Raw genomic sequence first — 25,763 nt, 5'->3', positions numbered from 1 at the left:
ACAATGGCAGTTTATCAAGATTTAAGTGAGTTTAAACGTGGTATTATAATCGGCACACGAGTGATGGGACACAGCCTCCCCAAGGTAGCAGTGCAGTGGGGATATTCCCATATGACCATTTCACGAGTGTGCATTGAATATCAGGAATCTGGTAAAACGTCAAATCTCCAACATTGCTGTGGCCGGAAAAAGAACTCGCAAGAACGGAACCAATGATGACTGAAGAAAATCGTTCAATGTGACAGAAATGCAACCCTTTCGCAAATTGCTGCAGATTTCAATTCTGGGCCATCAACAGGTGTCAGTGTGCAAACTATTCAACAAAACCTCATCGATACGGGATTTCAGAGCCGAAGGTCCACTCGCGCGCCCTTGATGTCTGCACGACACACAGCTTTACGCCTTGCCTAGACCTGTCAACACCAACTTTGGACTGCTGATGACTGGAAACATCTTGCCTGGTTGGAAAGAGTGTGGATGGATGTGTACGGGTATGGAGAAAACCTCGTGAATCCATGGACCCTGGATGTCAGCAGGGGACAGTTCAAGCTGATGGAGGCTCTGTAATTGTTTGGGGCGTGTGCAGTTGGGGACACTACGTGACATTAGGCAGGTGTACCAGTTTCTTTGGCTGTTCAGTGTATAACAATAATGGAAATTGCTGGATGGAGCAATGCTGGGCAACAGTGGCCAGCAATGTTGCCGAGTATGCAGCTGCGATTTCTGTGGGTAGAAATGTTCCCCGGCAACACAGTCCGCTAAATAAGTGGCAATATGCAATTTTTTGTGGCTCATGTAAATATACCTTCTCTGAGCAGTACACCAGATCTACAATTCCAAACGGAAGCTAGCAGTCCATCATTAATTCTGGTATCACTCAGCTTCTTTCTTGGCAGTAAACCACTAACCGTGTAGGGAAATTTTACTTGGTCAAAGTTTTATGCTTCAATATAATACAGTGGCAGTTTTCCTCCCTCTGTAGTAACTACTTGCATCATGGTTATTCTTTGTGTTAAGTCTTCAGTTTTTTATAATGAGATACTTGTCCCCCTTTATAGCCCACTGGCTCGGCATGTCCAAAACGGTGGGCATCTCTGTGGTATTGCTGATGTGGTGTAAAGGGTCAGAATGCTGCTGCCACATTTGGATTATGTGCCTCAGGAAGTTTGAGTTTCTTGGTAAAATCTTCTGATAGTCTCTCTGCTAGTGAAGTGCTTTGTCAGGTAGAGGAGACTCTTCATATACAGGGTTATTACAAATGATTGAAGCGATTTCACAGCTCTACAATAACTTTATTATTTGAGATATTTTCACAATGCTTTGCACACACATACAAAAACTCAAAAAGTTTTTTTAGGCATTCACAAATGTTCGATATGTGCCCCTTTAGTGATTCGGCAGACATCAAGCTGATAATCAAGTTCCTCCCACACTCGGCGCAGCATGTCCCCATCAATGAGTTCGAAAGCATCGTTGATGCAAGCTCGCAGTTCTGGCACGTTTCTTGGTAGAGGAGGTTTAAACACTGAATCTTTCATGTAACCCCACGGAAAGAAATCGCATGGGGTTAAGTCGGGAGAGCGTGGAGGCCATGACATGAATTGCTGATCATGATCTCCACCACGACCGATCCATCAGTTTTCCAATCTCCTGTTTAAGAAATGCCGAACATCATGATGGAAGTGCGGTGGAGCACCATCCTGTCGAAAGATGAAGTCGGCGCTGTCGGTCTCCAGTTGTGGCATGAGCCAATTTTCCAGCATGTCCAGATACACGTGTCCTGTAACGTTTTTTTCGCAGAAGAAAAAGGGACCGTAAACTTTAAACCGTGAGATTGCACAAAACACGTTAACTTTTGGTGAATAGCGAATTTGCTGCACGAATGCGTGAGGATTCTCTTCCGCCCAGATTCGCATATTGTGTCTGTTCACTTCACCATTAAGAAAAAAATGTTGCTTCATCACTGAAAACAAGTTTCGCACTGAACGCATCCTCTTCCATGAGCTGTTGCAACCGCACCAAAAATTCAAAGCATTTGACTTTGTCATCGGGTGTCAGGGCTTGTAGCAATTGTAAACGGTAAGGCTTCTGCTTTAGCCTTTTCTGTAAGGTTTTCCAAACCGTCGGCTGTGGTACGTTTAGCTCCCTGCTTGCTTTATTCGTCGACTCCCGCGGGCTACGCGTGAAACTTGCCTGCATGCGTTCAACCGTTTCTTCACTCACTGCAGGCCGACCCGTTGATTTCCCCTTACAGAAGCATCCAGAAGCTTTAAACTGCGCATACCATCGCCGAATGGAGTTAGCGGCTGGTGGATCTTTGTTGAACTTCGTCCTGAAGTGTCGGCTGTGGTACGTTTAGCTCCCTGCTTGCTTTATTCGTCGACTTCCGCGGGCTACGCGTGAAACTTGCCTGCATGCGTTCAACCGTTTCTTCGCTCACTTCAGGCCGACCCGTTGATTTCCCCTTACAGAGGCATCCAGAAGCTTTAAACTGCGCATACCATCGCCGAATGGAGTTAGCAGTTGATGGATCTTTGTTGAACTTCGTCCTGAACTGTCGTTGCACTGTTATGACTGACTGATGTGAGTGCATTTCAAGCACGACATACGCTTTCTCGGCTCCTGTAGGCATTTTGTTGCTCTGGCGGCAAAACCTGAAGTGCGGCTTCAGCCGAACAAAACTTTGAGTTTTTCTACGTATCTGTAGTGTGTCGTGACCATATGTCAATGAGTGGAGCTACAGTGAATTTATGAATTTGTAATAGCCCTGTATAAACCTGTGACACCAACTGATATTCCCACAGATTTTTTTCTGTGTGTTATATTTCAGATCTTCACAATATCCAATGGCCTTAACAGGATTATTTTTCAAGAGATAGGTTTCCCATCTTTCCTGTTATCATGTAAAAAGAAAAGAACTGTAACTTCAAGTTCAGATTATTTCCCAAATTTCGGCCGTCTGTAGGATTTCCGGGATGAAACAGCAGTTTGCAGCTTATTCTCCAATGCGATTCAATGTTTCACACTTGAGTCATCAGAACCGTACTTTTTACCACATTTTGTGAAAGATGTGCTCTTTACACTACGAATAATTGAGAGATTGAAATTTGTGTCATAACTGTGCTGGATTTTGAACTTAGTTGATGATTTTCTTTCGATGTTACCACTCATTGGTGAAGACTAAATTTTACTCTTTAATTAGAGGAGAACTGTGCCTGTCCTGCATGTAAAATAATGGAACTGTGAGAACGATATTAGTCACTACCTGAATGAAAGGTTAACAATCAAAGACATTGTTACCTCATACACAATGATTAATTTCCAAACACCAGCAGTATTTGAAAAAAGCATCTTCAGTGGTCACTGTAACAATATGGTTTTTTTTCTCTTACAATCTTGACTGTTCTGATCATGAATGGTTCCCATGCGTTACTTACTATTATAAACAGTTTTTATTCTTTTCGTTACTCATGGTTTTTTTTTTTTTTTTTTTTTTTTTTTTTTTTTTTTTTTTTTTTTTTTTTTCTCTCTTCGATTTCCGTGTGTGTGTGTGTGTGTGTGTGTGTGTGTGTGGTTGGGGGGGGGGGGGGGGGTGAAAGTTTGTACTTTATTGCTTTGATGTGGTACAGTGTTGATGATTTAAGGTGAGGATATTTCCTGGTTCGTGGTATCATTTTGTGATTTCTATGGGGGGGGGGGGGGGGGTTCTTTTTCAGCTATATGTTTTGTTAGTTTAAATAGTGTGTGGTTGCTGATGTTTGTCAAGTCATTTATTATGTGGTTCTTTTCCATTATCGCTTTTTTAATTTGGAAGTTTCCTTATATATTTAGGATATGTTTCTTGTTGCTCAATCTATTTTCGTGTCCTTTCTTATGGTGATAGTGATGGATTTCTTGCCAGAGGTGTTCTTCAAATGTTGAGTGGCTGGTGCCATATTTCTATTCTCTTTTGTGTTCCTTGTATTTTATTTCAAAACTTCTGCCTGTCTGTCCTAAGAGCAGAGCATCACAGCTGTTACACTGGACTTGGTAAATGCCAGATTTTTGTAAGTTGTAAGTCTGATCATCCTCATTTTTAGACATCTCTGTATAGATTTGTTGCTGTGGTACACTATTTTTATTCCTTGTTTCTTGAGGATGTTCCCAATTCTATATATCAGTTTGTTTCCATATGAGTGCACCAGCTTGTCTGTTGAGTTTCTGTGTTCTCTTGTTGTCTAGTGATGGTGATGTTGGTGTGTGTGTTTCTGGCGAGTGATGTGGGTCTCTGGATTTGTGTGGTGTTTTATGTTTTTCTGGATTTTCTTGTTCAGTTTTGTCACTAGGAATTCTTGGTATCCATTATTTTTTGCCAATCGGAGGTTGTCATCCATGCATCTCCACCAGTACACTATATTGTATATTTTCTGGGAAATTCTTTCTTCTATTTTGTTCATGAAGATACTTGCTAACTATCCTAAAATTGGGGATTACATTGGCAGTCCTTTTTCTTGTAAGTAGAATTCTTTATTGAATTTAAAGTAATTTTGGTCAGTAATGTGGTGTAGGAGTGTTTTTATCTCTGTTCTGTGTGCTTGTGGTAACTGATGGTAAGTATGTAGGTCATCTGCTATTATCTTGATTATTTCTTTGACAGATTGTGGAGTTCGTGTTTGCTACATCAGATGAGACCAACATAGCTGTATCTGGAATATGTCTTTTATGTGGTTTATGAGTTTTTCTATGTTTTTCGCTGTTGTAAATGGAAGCCTGTAGCTTACCTCAAAATCCAGTGGCTATATCTTGTGCATTAGTTTGTGTGTTGCATGAAAAAAAAAAAAAAAAAAAAAAAAAAAATCCAAATCAGAATTGACAAGCACTGTTATTCATTTAGTCTTCCACATTATAGCTTTTCTCAACAACTGTAATGTACAGTATGACCAAGTTCAGTTTTTAATTATATATTCAGGTTGTTGTATGTAGAAAATAATCGGCGTGTTTTTGCATACATGCTAAGCAGTATACCATAGAAATGATGCAGTAAACAGTTTTATTAGGAATTATTTTTAAGCTCAGATACATCTTTCTGAAACTTGTTTTTGTGGAAGTTGAAAGATAAGTGATTTCACTGTGGTAAGGTCAGCTAGCGCAAGGCTGATCTAAAAGAATTTTGATAAACTGTGCTAAGACAGTTTAACTGCATTATTGAATGAAATAGTCATAGCATGTTTCTCTCTCCTTGCTTACTTGAATTTACAAAATTAATGTATATTCTCTTTTTATGAACTACATTATCATTGGATTTAACAAACCTCTTGTTTCAGAGAATTGGCCATGGTGATGATCATCACTCTGATGCGGATAGATCCCCTGTGTTTCTCCAATTTATTGATTGTGTGTGGCAGATAACAACACAGTTCCCAAATGCATTTGAGTTCAATGATCACTTTCTCCTAACTATACTGGATCATTTATACTCCTGCAGATTTGGCACATTTTTGTATAACAGGTTTGTTCATTTTGTGGTGTTACAGTATTTTTAATGTATACATGTACATCATAGTTTTAACCAAAAATTATCCAGATGCAATAAAACCTCTAAGCCCAGATCAGAAGTAGATATTTATTCGGGGCATTTTTAATTTATTTTTTATTTTATTTATTTATTTATTTATTTATTTATAGTCTTGGTGAAATTGTGTGCCTATACGCCTTTTCTTATTTCATACTTATTAGTTTGTGGATATCAACTAGAAGCAGTCCTGCATTTCCAGTTGCTTTACCAGTTGGAGTTATGTAGAATTGACAATATGGCATTGGGAGAATAAAAGGGTGGGATAGTGGCAGATTGTAACTTTGAACCAGGCTGTGAAGCAGGCCTTCATAGGTTAGGCTGTTAAATCATGCAAAAGGCAAGAGTCTCTGATAGAATTGCAGTACATTATTCAGTTTTAATGTGCAGGGATTTTCAATATGTGTAAAGTATTAATAAGAATTATTATGATGATAATAATAATGCTAGTGAGTGCCTCTGAATTAACTAAAGGATAGTGAAGCTGGAGATCCTGGCAAGAAGAATCCTACAAAAAATCATGGGTACAATGCAGAATGTAGAGATGATCTTGGAAACCGTGAGGAAAAGGTGGTGGATATTTCGTGGATACCTGTACAGAATGGAGCAAAATAGAATATGCAAACAAATATTGTTTACTTTCGGAACAAGACGATCACAACCACCTGGATTAAAGCAGCTTGGAAAGGTGCTGATAGTCCTTATCCTAGAGTGGAACATGTTTCAAAACAGAATAAAAATTTTGGAAAGGTTTCAAGTCTAAAGAAAAACATGAAAGGAAGAACAAAAACAGCAGCTTAGGGGTCTTGTATTACAGTACTGTTGAACTGTGCTATGTCATGATGGAGCAAATCCATATTCAGTCCTTTGTCACTTTTTTTTTTTTTTTACAAATCTCAGAAACCTCAGGAAGTCATAGCATAACGTAAAACTCATTTGTTACTTCCCTGTCATAATGTACAGTTGTTTCCATCTACAGTGTAGGTAATGCACACACTTGTACTGCCCACACTTCTTGCTTGCTTGACTTGCTTTTGTTAAATGAGCATCGTCAAGGAATATTCAGATGCATTGCTATTGCTTTCTCCATGTGTCAGATTATTAGAACTTTGTTTCATAACTAATTCAGTGTTCAGCAGCATTTTTTAAATCTGTTAATAGTTAGTATTTCAAGCAACTTTTGATTGAACTCTAAATGTTGAACCTTGTGTTCATGGGTTAGTTGCCATGGGACAGACGGCATGGTATGTGCCATCTGTGTACTTTTCCAGTCTGATGTCTGTAATGTCATATCATAAAGATAGTAACTAGTGCAGTCCCAAAAGTACATTTGCCGTTGTAGACCCATTTCATTTATCCCGTTTTCTGTGCTGTACTCATAAGTAATTTGGCTGGTTTTATGTTTTTGAACATGCATTTTTATTTACATTTAAGTTAAGTTTTAATCTAGAATGTTACCGGAAATTTCAAGGTTTGGCAGAGTGTGTACTGGAACATAGTTCACTGTTATCTAATATCAGAAAGATAGCCACGTCCATTGTCTCCATCTAATGGACAAATCACTACCACCACCAACATCACCACCACCATATGCACGCCATGTACGACACACGCCAGAGGTGTTGGGAATTTAATCCAATACATTGGTACAAGACCAGTGGGCCTAAGGCTCACACCTCTCCCATGCCTAGTCAAAAACTGGAGATGAAAACTTCTCCACTATCAGATATCAAAGTGACGCCCTCCACATCAAACTGACCTCGGCTATGAAAGTGGCTAACATAATACAAATAAATGGTGGGAAATGACCTGTGTGTGTGTGTGTGTGTGTGTGTGTGTGTGTGTGTGTGTTTGTGTCTCCACAAAATAATGTTCATGACATGGGATACAAGTTACAGCAATGAATCGTTGAAGCATAATACTTTTTCTTACATTGACTATATGACAGAATACATAAAATACGTCTCTACATTACAGTCATTCAAGATTGACGTATTAGACTAAATTAAAGCTACACGTGGCATGAATTGGTCCCCATAAATTCAGCAACAGAATAAAAACAATGCTGGAGCAATATACTGTTAACTTTCTTCCTGAAAGAGCTTTTATTATTCTTGACTGAGCAAGGTAATTTATTATAATGTATGCTGCCTATGTGCCTCACACCATCATGTCATTTACTGAGTCTCTGATTATCTAGATGAATGTTGCTTACACCGCGGGTGTCATGATCATGAATGTCATTATTTGTTATGAAGAGAAGAAGATTCTTACTGACAAATGAAACGCCCTCTAGGATGTATATACTTGGTACAGGTAATACTCTGAGTTCTTTTAAGATTGGTTTGGTAGGTGTGTGCAGTGGCAATCTTAACATGACCTTGACAATTCGCTTTTGCATAACGAATATTTTCCTATTTATTGCCCCCCCCCCCCCCCCCCCCCCCCCCCCCGAATGGAATGCCATATGAGAGGACTGAGTTCACTAGTGCAAAGTATACAGTTTTGATGGTGGTCACATCACAGCTTTGGCTAAGAATTCTGAAGGCATAGCACAGGCTACTCAAAGTGAGCAGAACATTAGTATGATAAAAAGAAAATGTTTAAAAAGGCTCTGAACACTATGGGACTCAATATCTGAGGTCATCAGTCCCCAATAACTTAGAACTAAGGACATTGCACACATCCATGACCGAGGCAGGATATGAACCTGCGACCATATTAATATGATCAAAATATGATAAATGTGACATAAATGTCAGTCACAGTGATGGCAGTGTACAGCATACATGACATGCTTGCAGAAAAATAATTTAGATATTGTTACTTTTTTCAGGCTTTTTTTCCATTTTTAAGTACACCTGTCCTTGAAGAGACAGCATACAGTATATAAAATGAAGCTCAGGTTACCCTTTTTGTGAAATAAGGAAATTATTGAAAGTGGTTTTGAGTTACTAAAATCAGGAAAAGACATTGAATATTATTTGGTGTAGGGCATTGAGTGTTTGTCAGGAATGAAGGAGTCACTGAGTTTAATGATGTAATAGTAATATTTCTCTCAACTGTTGTGTACAGGACATCTACCAGGGTTGATTGACAGAAGTTGTATCAATTTAAATACTAATTATTTGCCTTAAAGAAAAGTCTCAGTGGGCAGTTTAGCAATTTCATCCAATTGCTAACAGTCCTAAACTGTTATAGCTAAGAAGTGACATTACTTATAACAGAGGATAATTTTTCCACCTATGAAATTCGTGTGTTGCTTTTGGGCCTCAGTGTCCATAATCAGCTTTATTTTTAAGAGACATATCTAAGTTCATCAGCAGCAGCTCTTCTCATGTTTGTAGATAGTGTGACTTTCACTTGTGGTTGGTTGCATATTTCACATGCAGATTATCTCCACTCATTTTGTAAGAAAAGGTTTGTGTGTGTGTGATGTGAAACTCCAACCAAATATGAAACACAACAAATAATTAAAGAGGGCATTTTGTACAAAGTTGCTTGTTAGTATCCGTAACATGCGATTACACTATTGTGGACTCGAACAGTGGAAGCATTTCAGTGTTTCATTAATCTCTTAAAATTGCAGAACTGTGGTCCTCTATTTGACATACTCCTTTCACAGCTCTTGCCACAAATATCTTTGAAATGTGTGTGTTATTATTTTAACTTCTTGCCTGCTTAGTGGGAAAATGAAGTAATAACTTTATCATGTTCATCAGCTCAAACTTTCCCATGAGTAGCAGTTCAGTCTGTACATAATTATCACATTTGATTTTTCAAACTGTTTACTGTAACTTGTAAATAATTTTCATGACTAATGTTTTAGAGATGCTTTGAGAGAAGAAATCCTTGGTCTCAAGCAAAAATGACTATTTCATTATGAAAATTGCATCTAAATTTACCAAAATGCCTCCAAAAAGTGTAATAACAGGTGAACAAAAAAATATATATTTCATAAATTCAGAAAATGTTAGCATTAATGAAGAGACCATGTTTTATATAGACAGAGAAGTTGATCTGCATGGTGTGGATATGCTTGTTGGTCCACATTATGTAGCCAGTCATCTTAAATTTTGCAATACATTTGAGACTAGCAGCCTAATGACAAATGACAAAGAACCATTTTAGGAGAGAAGGTAATTTCTTTAACCTCGCAGTTTATAAAAGTAACAAACTCTAGTGCTACAGGTTCATGCTTTAGTAGACAGTAATCAGAGACTGGTTAGGAAAAGCAGATAGGCTTTTCAAACACATTCTGATTTACTGACCTATATGCAAACTTACTAATTGTAAGCAAAACTGTTATATTACAAGAAAGTTATTTGTAATTGAATTTTCCCATGGTATTACTGTGGTGGAATTATTGTCCTAGGCAGACAGTATTAAACCCCATAATCTGGAGAAGTTTTAAAGACCAGTGTTGTTGCTTTAACTGCCTGTACCACTACAGAGAGATAATGAACTGATTTCTTGTATAAACTGTGACCAGCTACAGATTTTGACTTTGTATTCCGGGAAAAGCATTTCTTTTTGTTTTTGTTCTATATGTTCCATTAAATGTTACATTTAAGGATTTCAGGCAATTTTCATGAAACAGATCAGTCCCCTGTTCTGCCCCTGTTGCACCATTGTATTTCATGTTATGGTACGGATAAGGGTATGTTTGAAATATTTGTTGCAGCAGTTGTTCAAATATGACCCTGTACAAAAATTATGGTTTCTTTTAAATTATTCTTTGCAATTCAGCAGCAGTTGTTATAATTTTTGAATGAATCACTGATTAGAAATAACCAGTTGTGTATAGCCAGGTCTCTGGATATAGTTGGTGGAGTAGTAGAATTAGCAGAACATGCAAGATTTTCTCAATCTTGTGTTTGGGTGCACACAGTTCAGAGAACATACCGGGGTAGTTAAAGTGAACTAGAACTGAGTATTAATTGGCTTGAATATTTAAGCAGATGCTGTTATCAAATGGGTACTATATTTTTCTCACTAGAGTGCACTCCTTGTACCACAGTTCATTGAAATATTGCACAATGCATTGTCAGTTAGGTTAGATTGGTACCAAGTAACAAACCAAACCACTTCTTGTTAGGCCAGTTTGACTTTGCCAAATGAATGTTTTTGTGTTTCATTCCTGAAGATCATCTGCAATGTTTGTGAGTGCAATGAATGGGATCAGGTGGGCTGTAGAGGAAAACACTACCATCTTAATTTACAATAGTTGGCACCACAAGTGTTTGAAGGCCATTAATAGCCCAAATAGTGGATAATAGACAACCTTTTTCACAAGACATGTTTGGCGTCTGCTGGCAGACATTCTATAATCTAAAACTATTGTTGTGATGACGATCCTCCTCATCTGGTTGTGTGGTACGTTTGAGGCAGCCCACTCTACCCGCACCTGCCACCTGACAGTTTCTCCGTCTTCCATCCTGTCCCGCCCTCCAAATTCACATCCCTCATTGCCTTCAGCATGTGTCACTTTCCGTCAGCCGCTGCAATCGTGCCAGCCCTTATTCCTGCCACCCCTCCCTCCTTGATTCCTAGCCAGCAAACCAGCTGCCTCCCTCCGAGCTACTAGCCACTCACCCCCAGTCCCTTTCCCATCCTCCCGCCTCCCTCTCCCTCTCCCTCTACCTACCTCACACAACACTATCTCCACCACAACCAGTCCACCTGCCGCAAAAAGCATGTGTGCATTGAAGTGTGTGTGTGTGTGTGTGTGTGTGTGTGTGTGTGAATGCTAGCAAGTTCTCTTCCTTTTGTGTGTGCTGACCAACAGCTCAATGCTTCTGCTTTTTGGTGAGAGGTATCCTTTAATCCTAAAGTATTTACATTCTACAAGAACTTTCCTATAACAGAAATACTCGTTTAATCACACGAGTATGGCAAAAAACTACTACCAGGAAGGAGAAGCTGATTGTAAATTACTCTTATGAATATTTGAGTGAATTATTCTGTTTGTCTTACTATTGCAATTTTTACTAAGCATTTCGCATTTAGGTTCAGTAGGAAGTGATTTGAATTCGGCAGTTCTTTATAATTCATGCTTGCAAAAAATCATATGACAGTGTTTTCAGAGCATGTCCTCGTATGTATGTGCTCTACCTGCTCTGCAGTTGATTGTAACTGTTGTAATGGTAGAGTTCACAGTAATTTCTTTAGACCAGATGTGATTTAATGAACTACACTTCCTTCGTATTTCCATAAATTTGCAAGTGACATCTTTATGTAAGTCAAAAACAATGTAAATTAATATAAAAAAGTCTTTCATTTTGAACATCTTTCTCATAAAATTTGTTTGCTATGGTGTATTGCTGATAATTTAGTGTGTGGTTTTGTAAATCTAACTTACTGATGAAAAAACAATGTAGTTTTACAAAATCTCTATATGCCAAAAATACGTTTAGTGTGCGACATGGGCTCCTCTTCTCTGACATGTAGGCAGCTATGATAGGAGTAGGCTATGTAATGAACAACTGAATGACTGAAAGAAACATGTCAACACTACTTTTCTGGTTACAGACATATTCTTGTTTTATATTTCTTTGTTTGTATTGTTTCTTCTTCATGCATCATCATTTGTTTGTTATTTGAGAAATTCTTCTCTGGAGACATCACACCAGAGCCTTCTATGTTGTTTTCTCCATGTATTATTTATATTTTGTCATTATTGCTTGTGGCTCATTTGATGTTGTGGTCAGGTTAAACAGTATTTTATTTGATACAAAGTCAAACTTCAGAAAATTGACATCAGTATAGTATTAAAAGTAAGCAAAACATATTTTAACAGGAAGCGTTCGGGACTAAATATTAAGAAATATTAAATTTTGTAATGCAATAAGTATTGAAATATGAAGTTGTGATCTTAATGGTTTCAATTAAAAATTTCAATTTTATTCAGATTAATATATGGTATTGCAAACACAATCTGCAGAGTTAAATTTTTCACTGACAGGGTGTGAGAAGTAATATTACTTTTGTAGGAGTCAGTAGCATAATCATTGTGGGGGACAAATGGCAATAGTGTCAAATTAAAGTATTTATACGAGGGGCATTTCACATTGAGTTACACTTCTTTTTTCCATCCATCATGGAGTACCATTTGACTAATAATTACAGTTGCAACTGTGAGTGCTATGGTCTAACTGTAGGTAACAGAACATTCACTAGAAGTGTAATCCCTGCATTGCATCCTACAGCCATTTTTCCCCAACTGATGTAATTATGTGAGCAGGCAACATGGTATGTGGTCTTGAAAGACTGTGCTGGACAACATAGTTTCTGTGGGGGTATGGCATAAACATTTTGGATATTCACAGGTGATTCGTGGCTGTGTTTGTAGAGTGTGCACCATCACAAAAAGGTTATCTGACAATACGACAATGCTTGCCCCGTAGGAGTTGGAAAGATATGGCTGCCATCACTGAAATGGGGTTCCTGGTACTGCAATGCATATTGTCTCCTTCTGAATTGACCCCTGTAACTACTATAGGCCCTTCATGAACAACTTTTTTATAGTCTGTCACACCCACCACAAGACAGCTGCTCACAGTTTCTGGAAGTCTGGGAAATTATGTCCAGATAGAGATTTTTTCATAGCCTTGAATAGGTGGTAACTGGCAGGAGCCAAGTCAGGAGAACAGGAGAATACTGTGGGTGTGGCAGTACCTGAAATACCATTCCAGCAGTGGTAGCTATGGTTTTCAGGCTTGTATGGGGATAAGCAGGGTTGTTTTGCAAAAGCACTTTTCCGTGATAGTGCATTCTCTTCACATGTCATTGATTGCTGTGTGTGTGTATCCACAGTGTTTACACTCTCGTTCCACAGAAACCATGTCATCCGTTGCTGTCCTTGAAGATCAGATTCTTTGTTGTCCACTCAAATGATGACAGTAGTTGGGAAAAATAGGTTTTGCTGTGCATGGATTGCACTTCTATGATTGTCCTGCCACCTACGCTTAGACCAAAGTATTACACAGGGTGTTACAAAAAGGTACGGCCAAACTTTCAGGAAACATTCCTCACACACAAAGAAAGAGAATATGTTATGTGGACATGTGTCCGGAAACACTTACTTTCCATGTTAGAGCTCATTTTATTACTTCTCTTCAAATCACATTAATCATGGAATGGAAACACACAGCAACAGAACGTTCCAGCGTGACTTCAAACACTTTGTTACAGGAAATGTTCAAAATGTCCTCCGTTAGCGAGGATACATGCATCCACCCTCCATCGCATGGAATCCCTGATGCAGCCCTGGAGAATGGCGTATTGTATCACAGCCGTCCACAATATGAGCACGAAGAGTCTCTACATTTGGTACCGGTTCAAATGGCTCTGAGCACTATGGGACTTAACATCTGTGGTCATCAGTCCCCTAGAACTTAGAACTACTTAAACCTAACTAACCTAAGGACATCACACACATCCATGCCCGAGGCAGGATTTGAACCTGCGACCGTAGTAGTCGCGCGGCTCCAGACTGAGCGCCTAGAACCGCTAGACCACCGCGGCCGTCACATTTGGTACCGGGGTTGCATAGACAAGAGCTTTCAAATGCCCCCATAAATGAAAGTCAAGAGGGTTGTCCTTCAATTGGGCGAACTGGCAGTGAATCGAGGAAGTACAGTACATACTGACGAAACTAAAATGAGCTCTAACATGGAAATTAAGCGTTTCTGGACACATGTCCACATAACATGTTTTCTTTATTTGTGTGTGAGGAATGTTTCCTGAAAGTTTGGCCGTACCTTTTTGTAACTCCCTGTATACTTGAAACCATAATTGTGAGTCAAATGGCGCACCATGACTGATGGGAAAAAGTAAAATGTAAATCAATAAGGAATGACCTTCATATAATAAAAAATTTACTTAAATTTCTCTTTATGACAAGTTAGATATTGGAATGGGAAAACATTCTATCTGATATAAGTTAAATAGAATGTAAACCAATGTACTCTTAGGTATTCTGTTGTGGAAGTTTTCACTGGTTAGATGCTGTTAACAATGATCTCTGCAATCTCTGGAATTCTAATGTGTGACCCCATTAACCTCCCAAACTTACACTTTTTTTTAATTTAAGGAAAACTGTTATGATAATTTTCACCCATTGAATTCCAGTACTGTAATATATGACCTACCAGCATTAAGCCATATATTTTTATTGACAGTGACCGTGAGCGAGTAGCAGAAGGTGTGAAGCAGAGAACTGTGTCACTGTGGTCATACACTAACTCAAACTTGAATGATTACAAGAATCCACTGTATTGGGCAGATAATCAACAGCAGACAGTAATTATACCTGTTGCTAGTATGCGGCACATCCAACTGTGGAAGGGTCATTATTGCCGCTGGAATCCTAGCATGCGGCCACAGGTGAGCCATAGCTATATGTGCATGTCTGAATCAGAAAGGTCAGTGCTGAATGCATAAGAAGGAGGTAACTGTTGTTATGCAGATATGATAAAAACTGTTCACTTTTGATTAATTTATGAGACATGAGAAGAATGTTTTGGGTACTGTTTGACCCCTTCGCTGCTGTGGACATGTATGCATGTCCTGCTTCCCTGTTCCTCAGGTTCTTTGGGTGTGTACATGTGCACTGCTTGAGTTTTCCACAGTGCTATGGACATCTGCATGTGTCCTTAGCTGCCAACGTCTCACTGTTGTGGATGAGTTACTTCCATATCTCGGTGAATAAAAAAGATGAAAGCATTTATCATATAATATATATGCCTCATTGCATGCTATCATTTCCAAAATGTCTCATTCCAATATCTTGAATTGTTTGAGATATAGTGATTATTATGACCACTATTCGCGATGCAGTATGACGTGACTGGGTGTGTTGGACGCGACTGTCCATCAGATATAAATCCCAATAACTCGAGAATTAAATGAGATATCTTTGTGCTCTTAAATTTAAATGAAATTTTTTAATCTTATATACATTTCATACACTGCAATGTATGAGTGAAAAATCAACCATATGCAAAGTTTATGCAGTGTGTTTTTACCTCTGCAAACTCTTTGAAATGTCATACAATGTTTTACTTAATTTGATGCACCACGGTAAGTATGACAGGTAATGAAAATAAATTCAGTTCTTTATCAAGTTAAGACAGTGCACTGTAAGATGCTCAAAAAATCAGTGTTTTTCACCTAATATTTTCCAAAAAGGCACATGATAAATATTTTGTATTGACTGGAAAGCCATCTCTCAGCACAGGCACCAGCATTTGGCGAGCAATACATCAATAAAGAAAAACACCACCAGTGTGGAATTCAGATAGCACGTCAGTAGCAGCGAAAAGATTAAATAGTTGCTGATCTACTTTCTCAAATCATGCCATCTCTCGTAAAGTAGAAGTGAATTCAATGTTGTTTTCTGGGGAAACTCTCGAAAGATGAGACTGTTGATAAAGTAATTTGTAACATAGCCTGAACATTACAGAATAATTGCTGCTGTGTGCAGTATGTAAGGTAAGATGGATCCTACTGAGCCGTATGTGAAACTGAGCTTAGTGAGCATCATGATACGGGGCAGCACAGGGAACAGTAAATTTTAAAGTAACGTAATCTGCACCAATTAACACAGGAAAAACATTTTTTATTGACAAAAGTCCATGTATACAGCATGCCATTTAAGTTTTCATTATAAAATGTCACAAACTGTCTCTTTACTTCTTTAAGATGACATCACAAAGGTGCGCCCTCTTCACAGTCTAACAGCTTGTTATGGAAACTCCAGAATGCTCAGTGTAATGTGTCTCGAGGAATAGCACTGATTTCATCTTCAATCTTCTATTTCCATTCATGGATAATTTGTGGATGTGTGTGGGATACATTGTTTTAATATGTCCCCACAGGGGGAAACTGCATACACAAAGATTTGGGTATCACAGTGGCCTCAGAATATAACCATTACATGAAATGATGCACTTTCCAACCAATTCTCAAATGGCTTCCCTTGGTTGTTGAGCTGTGCTTGATGTGGCTCCGTCATCCTGAAACTATGTGTTTTCAATGTTGATATCGTGGAGTCTTGGTGTGAAGGATGTTTCAAGCATACCGACATACCGAGTGGATTTTAAGGTTGTTCCAATGCCATCTTCACAATAAAAAAAAAGTGAGGGCCAATGACACCATCACACGATAACGCACATCATACTGTAATCTTGGTGCCATTTAATGAATGCTCATAAACCTTTCAAGGATTTTCCAGTGCCCAGTAACAGAAATTTTGTTTGTTAACATATGTGTTAATGTGGAAGTTTGCTTCATCAGATATCCATATGATGATAAAGAAATTGGCATCCTCATTGATTTTAGCCAACACGCTTTTCCTTAACTTCCTGCGTGACAAAGGGTCTGATAGATTTAATTGCTGCACAGTCTCTGACTTAAAGGGGTGGAACTTTAATTCCTGCAGTATTCCTTGTACACTTTATAGCCCAATCTCAAGTGTTACTTTTGTTTATTCACACGTCAAGTTCCGTAGGACCAAATAGAGGAACAAATTGCCAAGGTCATGGAACATGTCAGTATGTGAAATAACAACATAAATGTAGTAACAGATGAAAAAGATGTTTGTGAATCCAAAAAAGTCGACACATAAGTTTAAGTAAACGCAATCAATAATACAACAACAATCAGCTTAATTTTTCAAAGAACTCCTCCACAGAATAGAAGAAGTGACCCATGAGGAAACTCTTTGGTTTCGATTTGAAAGTGCGTGTATTATTGCTAAGATTTTATCATTCAAGTGGTAGCTTATTGAAAATGGATGCAGCAGTATACTGCACACCTTTCTGGACAAGAGTTAAGTCTGATCCAAATGTAGATTTTATTTCTGCCGAGTATTAACTGAGTGAAAGCTGCTTATTCTTGGGAATAAGCTAATATTGTTAACAAGAAATGACAGTAAGGAATGTCTATATTGAGACGCCAGTGTCAAAATACCCAGACTCGTGAACATCGGTCGACAAGACGTTTGTGAACATACACCACTTATTACCCGAACAGCCTGTTTCTGAGCCAAAAATATCCTTTTAGAATGGGAAGAGTTGCCCCAAAATATAATACCATACAACATAAGCAAATGAAAATAAGCAAAGTACGCTGATTTTTGTGTCAAACAATCACACACTTCAGATACCATTTGAATAGTAAAAATGGAAGCACTGAGTCTTTGAACAAGGTACTGAATGTGGGCATTCGATGACAGTTTCTATCAATCTGTGCACATAGAAATTTGAACTGTTCTGTTTCACTAATCATGTGCCCATTCTGCGAAATTGAAATGTCAGTTTTGTTGAATTGTGTGTTCAAAACTGTAAAAACTGATTCTTACTGTGATTTAGCATTACTTTATTTTCTACAAGCCATCAACTTATGTCATGAACTGCATTATTTAAATCGAGCCAATGTTGCACAGAATATCCTTTACTACCAAGCTAATGTCATCAGCAAACAGCAATATATTAGAGTTACTCATAATACTAGAGGGCATATCATTTGTACAAATAAAGCACAGGAGTGGCCCCAACACTGATTCCTGGGACACCCCGCACTTGACTGTACCTCACTCAGACCCCACATCACAGCCATTCTCAACACTGTGAATAATGACCTATTGCTGTCTGTTAAAGTAAGAGGTAAACCAATTGAGAGCTACTCCCTACATTTTGTAATGGTCCAACTTCTGGAGCAATATTTTGTGATCAACACAACCAAACGCCTTAGTTAAATCAAAAAATATGCCTAGCGTTCGAAACCTTTTGTTTAACCCATTCAGCACCTCAGAGAGAAAAGAGAATATAGTATTTTCAGTTGTTAAACGACTTCTAAAGCCGTACTGTACATTTGATAGCAAATCGTGTGATATAAAATGATCACTTATCCTTACATACACAGCCTTTTAAATAACTTTAGCAAGCCCTAATGGCATCGAAATAGGTCTAAAATAGTCTAAATTATCTGTTTCTCCCTTATTATAAAGCTGCTTTACTACTGATTAAATTAAACATTAAGGAAACTGGCCATACCTAAAGAAAAACTTACAGATTGGCTAAATACAGGGCTAACATGTGCAGCACAGTACTTAAATATTCTGCTAGGCACTCCGTCGTGACCATGAGAGTCCTTAGTCATCAATGACTTAATTATTGACTCAATCTCCCCCTTGTCTGTATCACAGATGAGTATTTCAGACATCTATCTTGGAAAGTCATTTGCCAGGAAAGTTGTAGAAACTAAAATTTTATTTAATTCACCAGCACTGCTCAGAAAATGACTGTTAAATACTGTACATATATGTGATTTATCAGTAACAGAAATATTTTTACTACGAACTGACTTTATTCCGTCAATCTTGTGCTGCTGACCACACACTTCCTTCACAACTGACCATATGGTTTTAATTTAATTCTGTGAATTAGCTATTCTATTTGCATACGACATACTCTTTGCCTTCCTAATAACATCTTTAAGCACCTTACAGTACTGTTTGTAATGGGCTACTGTAGCTTGATTGTGATTACTTCTAACATTTTGATGTAATTTCTGCTTTGTTTTACATGATATCCTTATCCCATGTGTCGGCCACCCAGGCTGCCTTCTGCTGCTAGTACCCTGTTTAGAACATTCTAATGGAAAGCAACTCTCAAAGAGCACGAGAAATATGTTAAGAAAGACATTATATTTATCATCTGTGTTATCGGCACTATGAGCATCCTGCTACTCTTGTTCCTTAACAAAGTTCAAAAAACTCTCTATTGCTGTTGGATTAACTATCCTACAAAGTTTGAAATTATATGTGACGTTCGTTTGAGTACAAAAGCCTTCAAATGTTAAAATTTGTGCATCATGGTCTGAAAGGCCATTTACCGTTTTACTAACAGAATCCCCATCTAGTAATGAAGAATGAATAGAAATATTGCCTATGGCTGTGCTACTATTCCCCTGCACAATAGTTGGAAAAAACATAGTCTGCATCAGATCATATGAATTTAGGAGATCTATCAACATCCTTTTTCTTGCACCTTCATACACAAAATTTATATTGAAGTCACCACATATAACTAATTTCTGGTACTTCCTATCAAGTGAATCGAGAACTCCCTCCAGCTTGAGCAGAAATGCTCTGAAGTCAGAGTTAGGGGACCTATAAACAACAACAATTAGAAGCTTTCGCAACCCACGATTGCTTCATCAGGAAAGAGGGAAGGAGAGGGAAAGATGAAAGGATGTGGTTTTTAAGGGAGAGGGTAAGGAGTCTTTCCAATCCCGGGAGCGGAAAGATTTACCTACACATATGCACGCACACACATCCATCCGCCCATATACAGACGCAAGCAGACACATGTAAAGGCAAAGAGTTTGGGCAGAGATATCAGTCGAGGCCGAAGTACAGAGGCAAAGATTTTGTTGAATGATAGGTGAGGTATGAGCGGCGGCAACTAGAAATTAGAGGAGGTTGAAGCCTGGTGGGTAACGGGAAGAGAGGATGTATTGAAGGGCAAGTTCCCATCTCCGGAGTTCTGATAGGTTGGTGTTGGTGGGAAGTATCCAGATAACCCGGACGGCGTAACACTGTGCCAAGATGTGCTGGCCGTGCACCAAGGCATGTTTAACCACAGGGTGATCCTCATTACCAACAAACACTGTCTGCCTGTGTCCATTCATGCGAATGGACAGTTTGTTGCTGGTCATTCCCATATAGAAAGCTTCACAGTGTAGGCAGGTCAGTTGGTAAATCACGTGGGTGCTTTCACACGTGGCTCTGCCTTCGATCGTGTACACCTTCCGGGTTACAGGACTGCAATAGGTGGTGGTGGGAGGGTGCATAGGACAGGTTTTACACCGGGTGTGGTTACAAGGGTAGGAGCCACAGGGTAGAGAAGGTGGTTTGGGGATTTCATAGGGATGAACCAAGAGGTTATGAAGGTTAGGTGGACGGCGGAAAGACACTCTTGGTGGAGTGGGGACGATTTCGTGAAGGATGGATCTCATTTCACGGCAGGATTTGAGGAAGTCATATCCCTGCTGGAGAGCCACATTCAGTCTGATTCAGTCCCGGAAAGTATCCTGTCACAAGTGGGGTACTTTTGGGCTTTTTCTGTGGGAGGTTCTGGGTATGAGGGGATGAGGAAGTGGCTCTGGTTATTTGCTTCTGTACCTGGTTGGGAGGGTAGTTGCGGGATGCGAAAGCTGTTTTCAGGTTGTTGGTGTAATGATTCAGGGATTCAGGACTGGATCAGATTAGTTTGCCACGAAGACCTAGGCTGTAGGGAAGGGACCGCTTGATATGGAATGAGTGGCAGCTGTTATAATGGAGGTACTCGTGCTTGTTGGTGGGTTTGATGTGGACGGATGTGTGAAGCTGGTCATTGGACGGATGGAGGTCAACGTCAAGGAAAGTGACATGGGATTTGGAGTAGGACCAGGTGAATCTGATGGAACCAAAGGAGTTGAGGTTGGAGAGGAAATTCTGTAGTTCTTCTTCACTGTGAGTCCAGATCACGAAGATGTCATCAATAAATCTGTACCAAACTTTGGGTTGGCTGGCCTGGGTAACCAATAAGGCTTCCTCTAAGCGACCCATGAATAGGTTGGCGTACGAGGGGGCCATCCTGGTACCCATGGCTGTTCCCTTTAATTGTTGATATGTCTGGCCTTCGAAAGTGAAGGAGTTGTGAGTCAGGATGAAGCTGGCTAAGGTAATGAGGAAAGAGGTTTTAGGTAGGGTGGCTGGTGATTGACATGAAAGGAAGTGCTCCATTGCAGCGAGGCCCTGGACGTGCGGAATATTTGTGTATAAGGAAGTGGCATCAATGGTTACAAGGATGGTTTCCGGGGGTAACAGATTGGGTAAGGATTCCGGGCATTCAAGAAAGTGGTTGGTGTCTTTGATGAAGAATGGGAGACTGCGTGTAATGGGTTGAAGGTGTTGATCTATGTAGGCAGAGGTATGTTCTGTGGGGGCTTGGTAACCAGCTACAATGGGGCAGCCGGGATGATTGGGTTTGTGAATTTTAGGAAGTAGGTAGAAGGTAGGGGTGCGGGGTGTCGGTGGGGTCAGGAGGTTGATGGAGTCAGGTGAAAGGTTTTGTAGGGGGCCTAAGGTTCTGAGGATTCCTTGAAGCTCCGCCTGGACATCAGGAATGGGATTACCTTGGCAAACAGCTGAAAGCTGACGCAGTCCCTCAGCCACATACTCCCAACGATCAAGTACCGCGGTTGTGGAACTCTTGTCCGCTGGAAGAATGACGATGGATCGGTCAGCCTTCAGATCACGTATAGCCTGGGCTTCAGCAGTGGTGATGTTGGGAGTAGGATTTAGGTTTTTCAAGAAGGATTGAGAGGCAAGGCTGGAAGTGAGAAATTCCTGGTAGGTTTGGAGAGGGTGATTTTGAGGAAGAGGAGGTGGGTCCCGCTGTGACGGAAGACGGAACTGTTCCGGGCAGGGTTCAATTTGGATAGTGTCTTGGGGAGTTGGATCATTAGGAGTAGAATTAGGATTATTTTTCTTCGTGGTAAAGTGATATTTCCAGCAGAGAGTACGAGTGTAGGACAGTAAATCTTTGACGAGGGCTGTTTGGTTGAATCTGGGAGTAGGGCTGAAGGTGAGGCCTTTGGATAGGACAGAGGTTTTGGATTGGGAGAGAGGTTTGGAGGAAAGGTTAACTACTGAATTAGGGTGTTGTGGTTCCAGATTGTGTTGATTAGAATTTTGAGGTTTTGGGGCGAGTGGAGCTGGAAGTGGGAGATTGAGTAGATGGGAGAGACTGGGTCTATGTGCAATGAGAGCAGGTTGAGGTTTGCTGGAAAGGTTGTGGAGGGTGAATGAGTTGATCTGTATCCTGGTAAAGGAAGCCTCTGAATTGTGCAATTATTGAAGTGTTGCTCCAATATACTAATAATTTCAGAGTCAACATCTGTGAGCAGTTCACTAACTTTATCTCTAATACCTCTTATATTTTGATGAAATATGGTAGTTCCTTCTCTACTTGGAAACATGATGTCCTCTAAAGGTGAGCTCTTAGTTAGAGGGATTTCCTTTCAGCAGGTATACCTATCAGCTGACTTCAGTCTAAAAACGGTGCAGCTCTAACACCAACTACTACAGGAATTTTTCCATGAGTGATACCACCACCACCACCACCACCACCTACTACACTGTTACATATAAGCTTTGTCAGCCTTCCCTTCCCATACCTATTGAGGTGCAGGCCCTGCATCATATTCCCCATCCCCATAGCGACTGTTCCCTGCTCCACCCACTACCACTACCTGATTCTTCTTCGTAAAATTCCCACACGACTCCCCTAAGCTGTCAGTCAGCTGAGCCAATGCTGCACGAGGCTTCACAATGCTGGTGACCTGGTACTCACTCCCCAACACTGCCTGCAATTGCTGGCCAACACCTCTACCATGCGAACTACCTAGCAGCAGAACCTTCTTCTTTCTGTTAGACTTTGCAACTGACCTAGGCCTCGTAACTGCTGAGGACTGCTGCATGTTCCCTACATCTACAGCTACAAGGGGCTTCTCTCCACTGAACTCTGATATTCGATCAAATGTATTGAATATACGCAAGTATAACTGTCTGAATACCACCTCCTCCTAGCTGCCTTCTTGCCAACTACCAGTTCCCATTCCACACCACCCTTCACCCTCTTCAGCCTATCTAGTTCTTCCTTTGCACATTGTAACTGCACCTTAAGGGCACAGATCTTACTCTCCTGCTCCTCTGTCAACTTATTTCTACTACAGATTCTGCATTCCCAGGAGAGGATCTCACTATAATGCCCACTGTATTCCACCCAATGAAAATACTTTGAACAAATACCACACCGTAACCCACTACTCGCAAACCTCCAACAGAGCGCACACTTCTACATCTACATCTACATTTATTCTCCGCAAGCCACCCAACGGTGTGTGGCGGAGGGCACTTTACGTGCCACTGTCATTACCTCCCTTTCCTGTTCCAGTCGCGTATGGTTTGCGGGAAGAACGACTGTCTGAAAGCCTCCGTGCGCGCTCGAATCTCTCTAATTTTACATTCGTGATCTCCTCGGGAGGTATAAGTAGGGGGAAGCAATATATTCGATACCTCATCCAGAAACGCACCCTCTCGAAACCTGGCGAGCAAGCTACACCGCGATGCAGAGCGCCTCTCTTGCAGAGTCTGCCACTTGAGTTTGTTAAACATCTCCGTAACGCTATCACGGTTACCAAATAACCCTGTGACAAAACGCGCCGCTCTTCTTTGGATCTTCTCTATCTCCTCCGTAAAACCGATCTGGTACGGATCCCACACTGATGAGCAATACTCAAGTATAGGACGAACGAGTGTTTTGTAAGCCACCTCCTTTGTTGATGGACTGCATTTTCTAAGCACTCTCCCAATGAATCTCAACCTGGTACCCGCCTTAACAACAATTAATTTTATATGATCATTCCACTTCAAATCGTTCCATACGCATACTCCCAGATATTTTACAGAAGTAACTGCTACCAGTGTTTGTTCCGCTATCATATAATCGTACAATAAAGGATCCTTCTTTCTATGTATTCGCAGTACATTACATTTGTCTATGTTAAGGGTCAGTTGCCACTCCCTGCACCAAGTGCCTATCCGCTGCAGATATTCCTGCATTTCGTCACAATTTTCTAATCCTGCAACTTCTTTGTATACTACAGCATCATCCGCGAAAAGCCGCATGGAACTTCCGACACTATCTACTAGATCATTTATATATATTGTGAAAAGCAATGGTCCCATAACACTCCCCTGTGGCACGCCAGAGGTTACTTTAACGTCTGTAGACGTCTCTCCATTGATAGCAACATGCTGCGTTCTGTTTGCTAAAAACTCTTCAATCCAGCCACACAGCTGGTCTGATATTCCGTAGGCTCTTACTTTGTTTATCAGGCGACAGTGCGGAACTGTATCGAACGCCTTCCGGAAGTCAAGAAAAATAGCATCTACCTGGGAGCCTGTATCTAATATTTTCTGAGTCTCATGAACAAATAAAGCGAGTTGGGTCTCACACAATCGCTGTTTCTGGAATCCATGTTGATTCCTACATAGTAGATTCTGGGTTTCCAAAAACGACATGATACTCGAGCAAAAAACATGTTCTAAAATTCTACAACAGATCGACATCAGAGATATAGGTCTATAGTTTTGCGCATATGCTCGACGACCCTTCTTGAAGACTGGGACTACCTGTACTCTTTTCCAATCATTTGAAACCTTCGGTTCCTCTAGAGACTTGCGGTACACGGCTGTTAGAAGGGGGGCAAGTTCTTTCGCGTACTCTGTGTAGAATCGAATTGGTATCCCGTCAGGTCCAGTGGACTTTCCTCTGTTGAGTGATTCCAGTTGCTTTTCTATTCCTTGGACACTTATTTCGATGTCAGCCACTTTTTCGTTTGTGCGAGGATTTAGAGAAGGAACTGCAGTGCGGTCTTCCTCTGTGAAACAGCTTTGGAAAAAGGTGTTTAGTATTTCAGCTTTACGTGTGTCATCCTCTGTTTCAATGCCTTCATCATCCCGGAGTGTCTGGATATGCGGTTTCGAGCCACTTACTGATTTAACGTAAGACCAGAACTTCCTAGGATTTTCTGTCAAGTCGGTACATAGAATTTTACTTTCGAATTCACTGAACACTTCACGCATAGTCCTCCTTACGCTAACTTTGACATCGTTTAGCTTCTGTTTGTCTGAGAGGTTTTGGCTGCGTTTAAATTTGGAGTGAAGCTCTCTTTGCTTTCGCAGTAGTTTCCTAGCTTTGTTGTTGTACCACGGTGGGTTTTTCCCGTCCCTCGCAGTTTTACTCGGCACGTACCTCTCTAAAACGCATTTTACGATTGCCTTGAACTTTTTCCATAAACACTCAACATTGTCAGTGTCGGAACAGAAATTTTCGTTTTGATCTGTTAGGTAGTCTGAAATCTGCCTTCTATTACTCTTGCTAAACAGATAAACCTTCCTCCCTTTTTTTATATTCCTATTAACTTCCATATTCAGGGATGCTGCAACGGCCTTATGGTCACTGATTCCCTGTTCTGCACATACAGAGTCAAAAAGTTCGGGTCTGTTTGTTATCAGTAGGTCCAAGATGTTATCTCCACGAGTCTGTTCTGTGTTTAATTGCTCAAGGTAATTTTTGGATAGTGTACTCAGTAT

General features: G+C 40.1%; 1 protein-coding gene across 2 annotated transcripts in view; it reads left to right on the top strand.

The window, feature by feature from the left end:
* LOC124555567 (myotubularin-related protein 2) overlaps nt 1-25,763 on the top strand; it is a 182,921-nt gene that overhangs the window by 131,844 nt on the left and 25,314 nt on the right. For both annotated transcript variants that reach the window (XM_047129526.1, XM_047129525.1), the window contains 2 exons: nt 5,304-5,488; nt 14,734-14,938. In XM_047129526.1, the coding sequence (XP_046985482.1) occupies nt 5,304-5,488; nt 14,734-14,938 (390 nt within the window). The remainder of the gene's footprint in view (nt 1-5,303; nt 5,489-14,733; nt 14,939-25,763) is intronic.

Source organism: Schistocerca americana, chromosome X (assembly GCF_021461395.2).
Source record: "Schistocerca americana isolate TAMUIC-IGC-003095 chromosome X, iqSchAmer2.1, whole genome shotgun sequence".
NCBI lineage: Eukaryota > Metazoa > Arthropoda > Insecta > Orthoptera > Acrididae > Schistocerca > Schistocerca americana.
The sequence above is the reverse complement of the archived record's forward strand: the minus strand, read 5'-3'. Positions and strand labels throughout refer to the sequence as shown.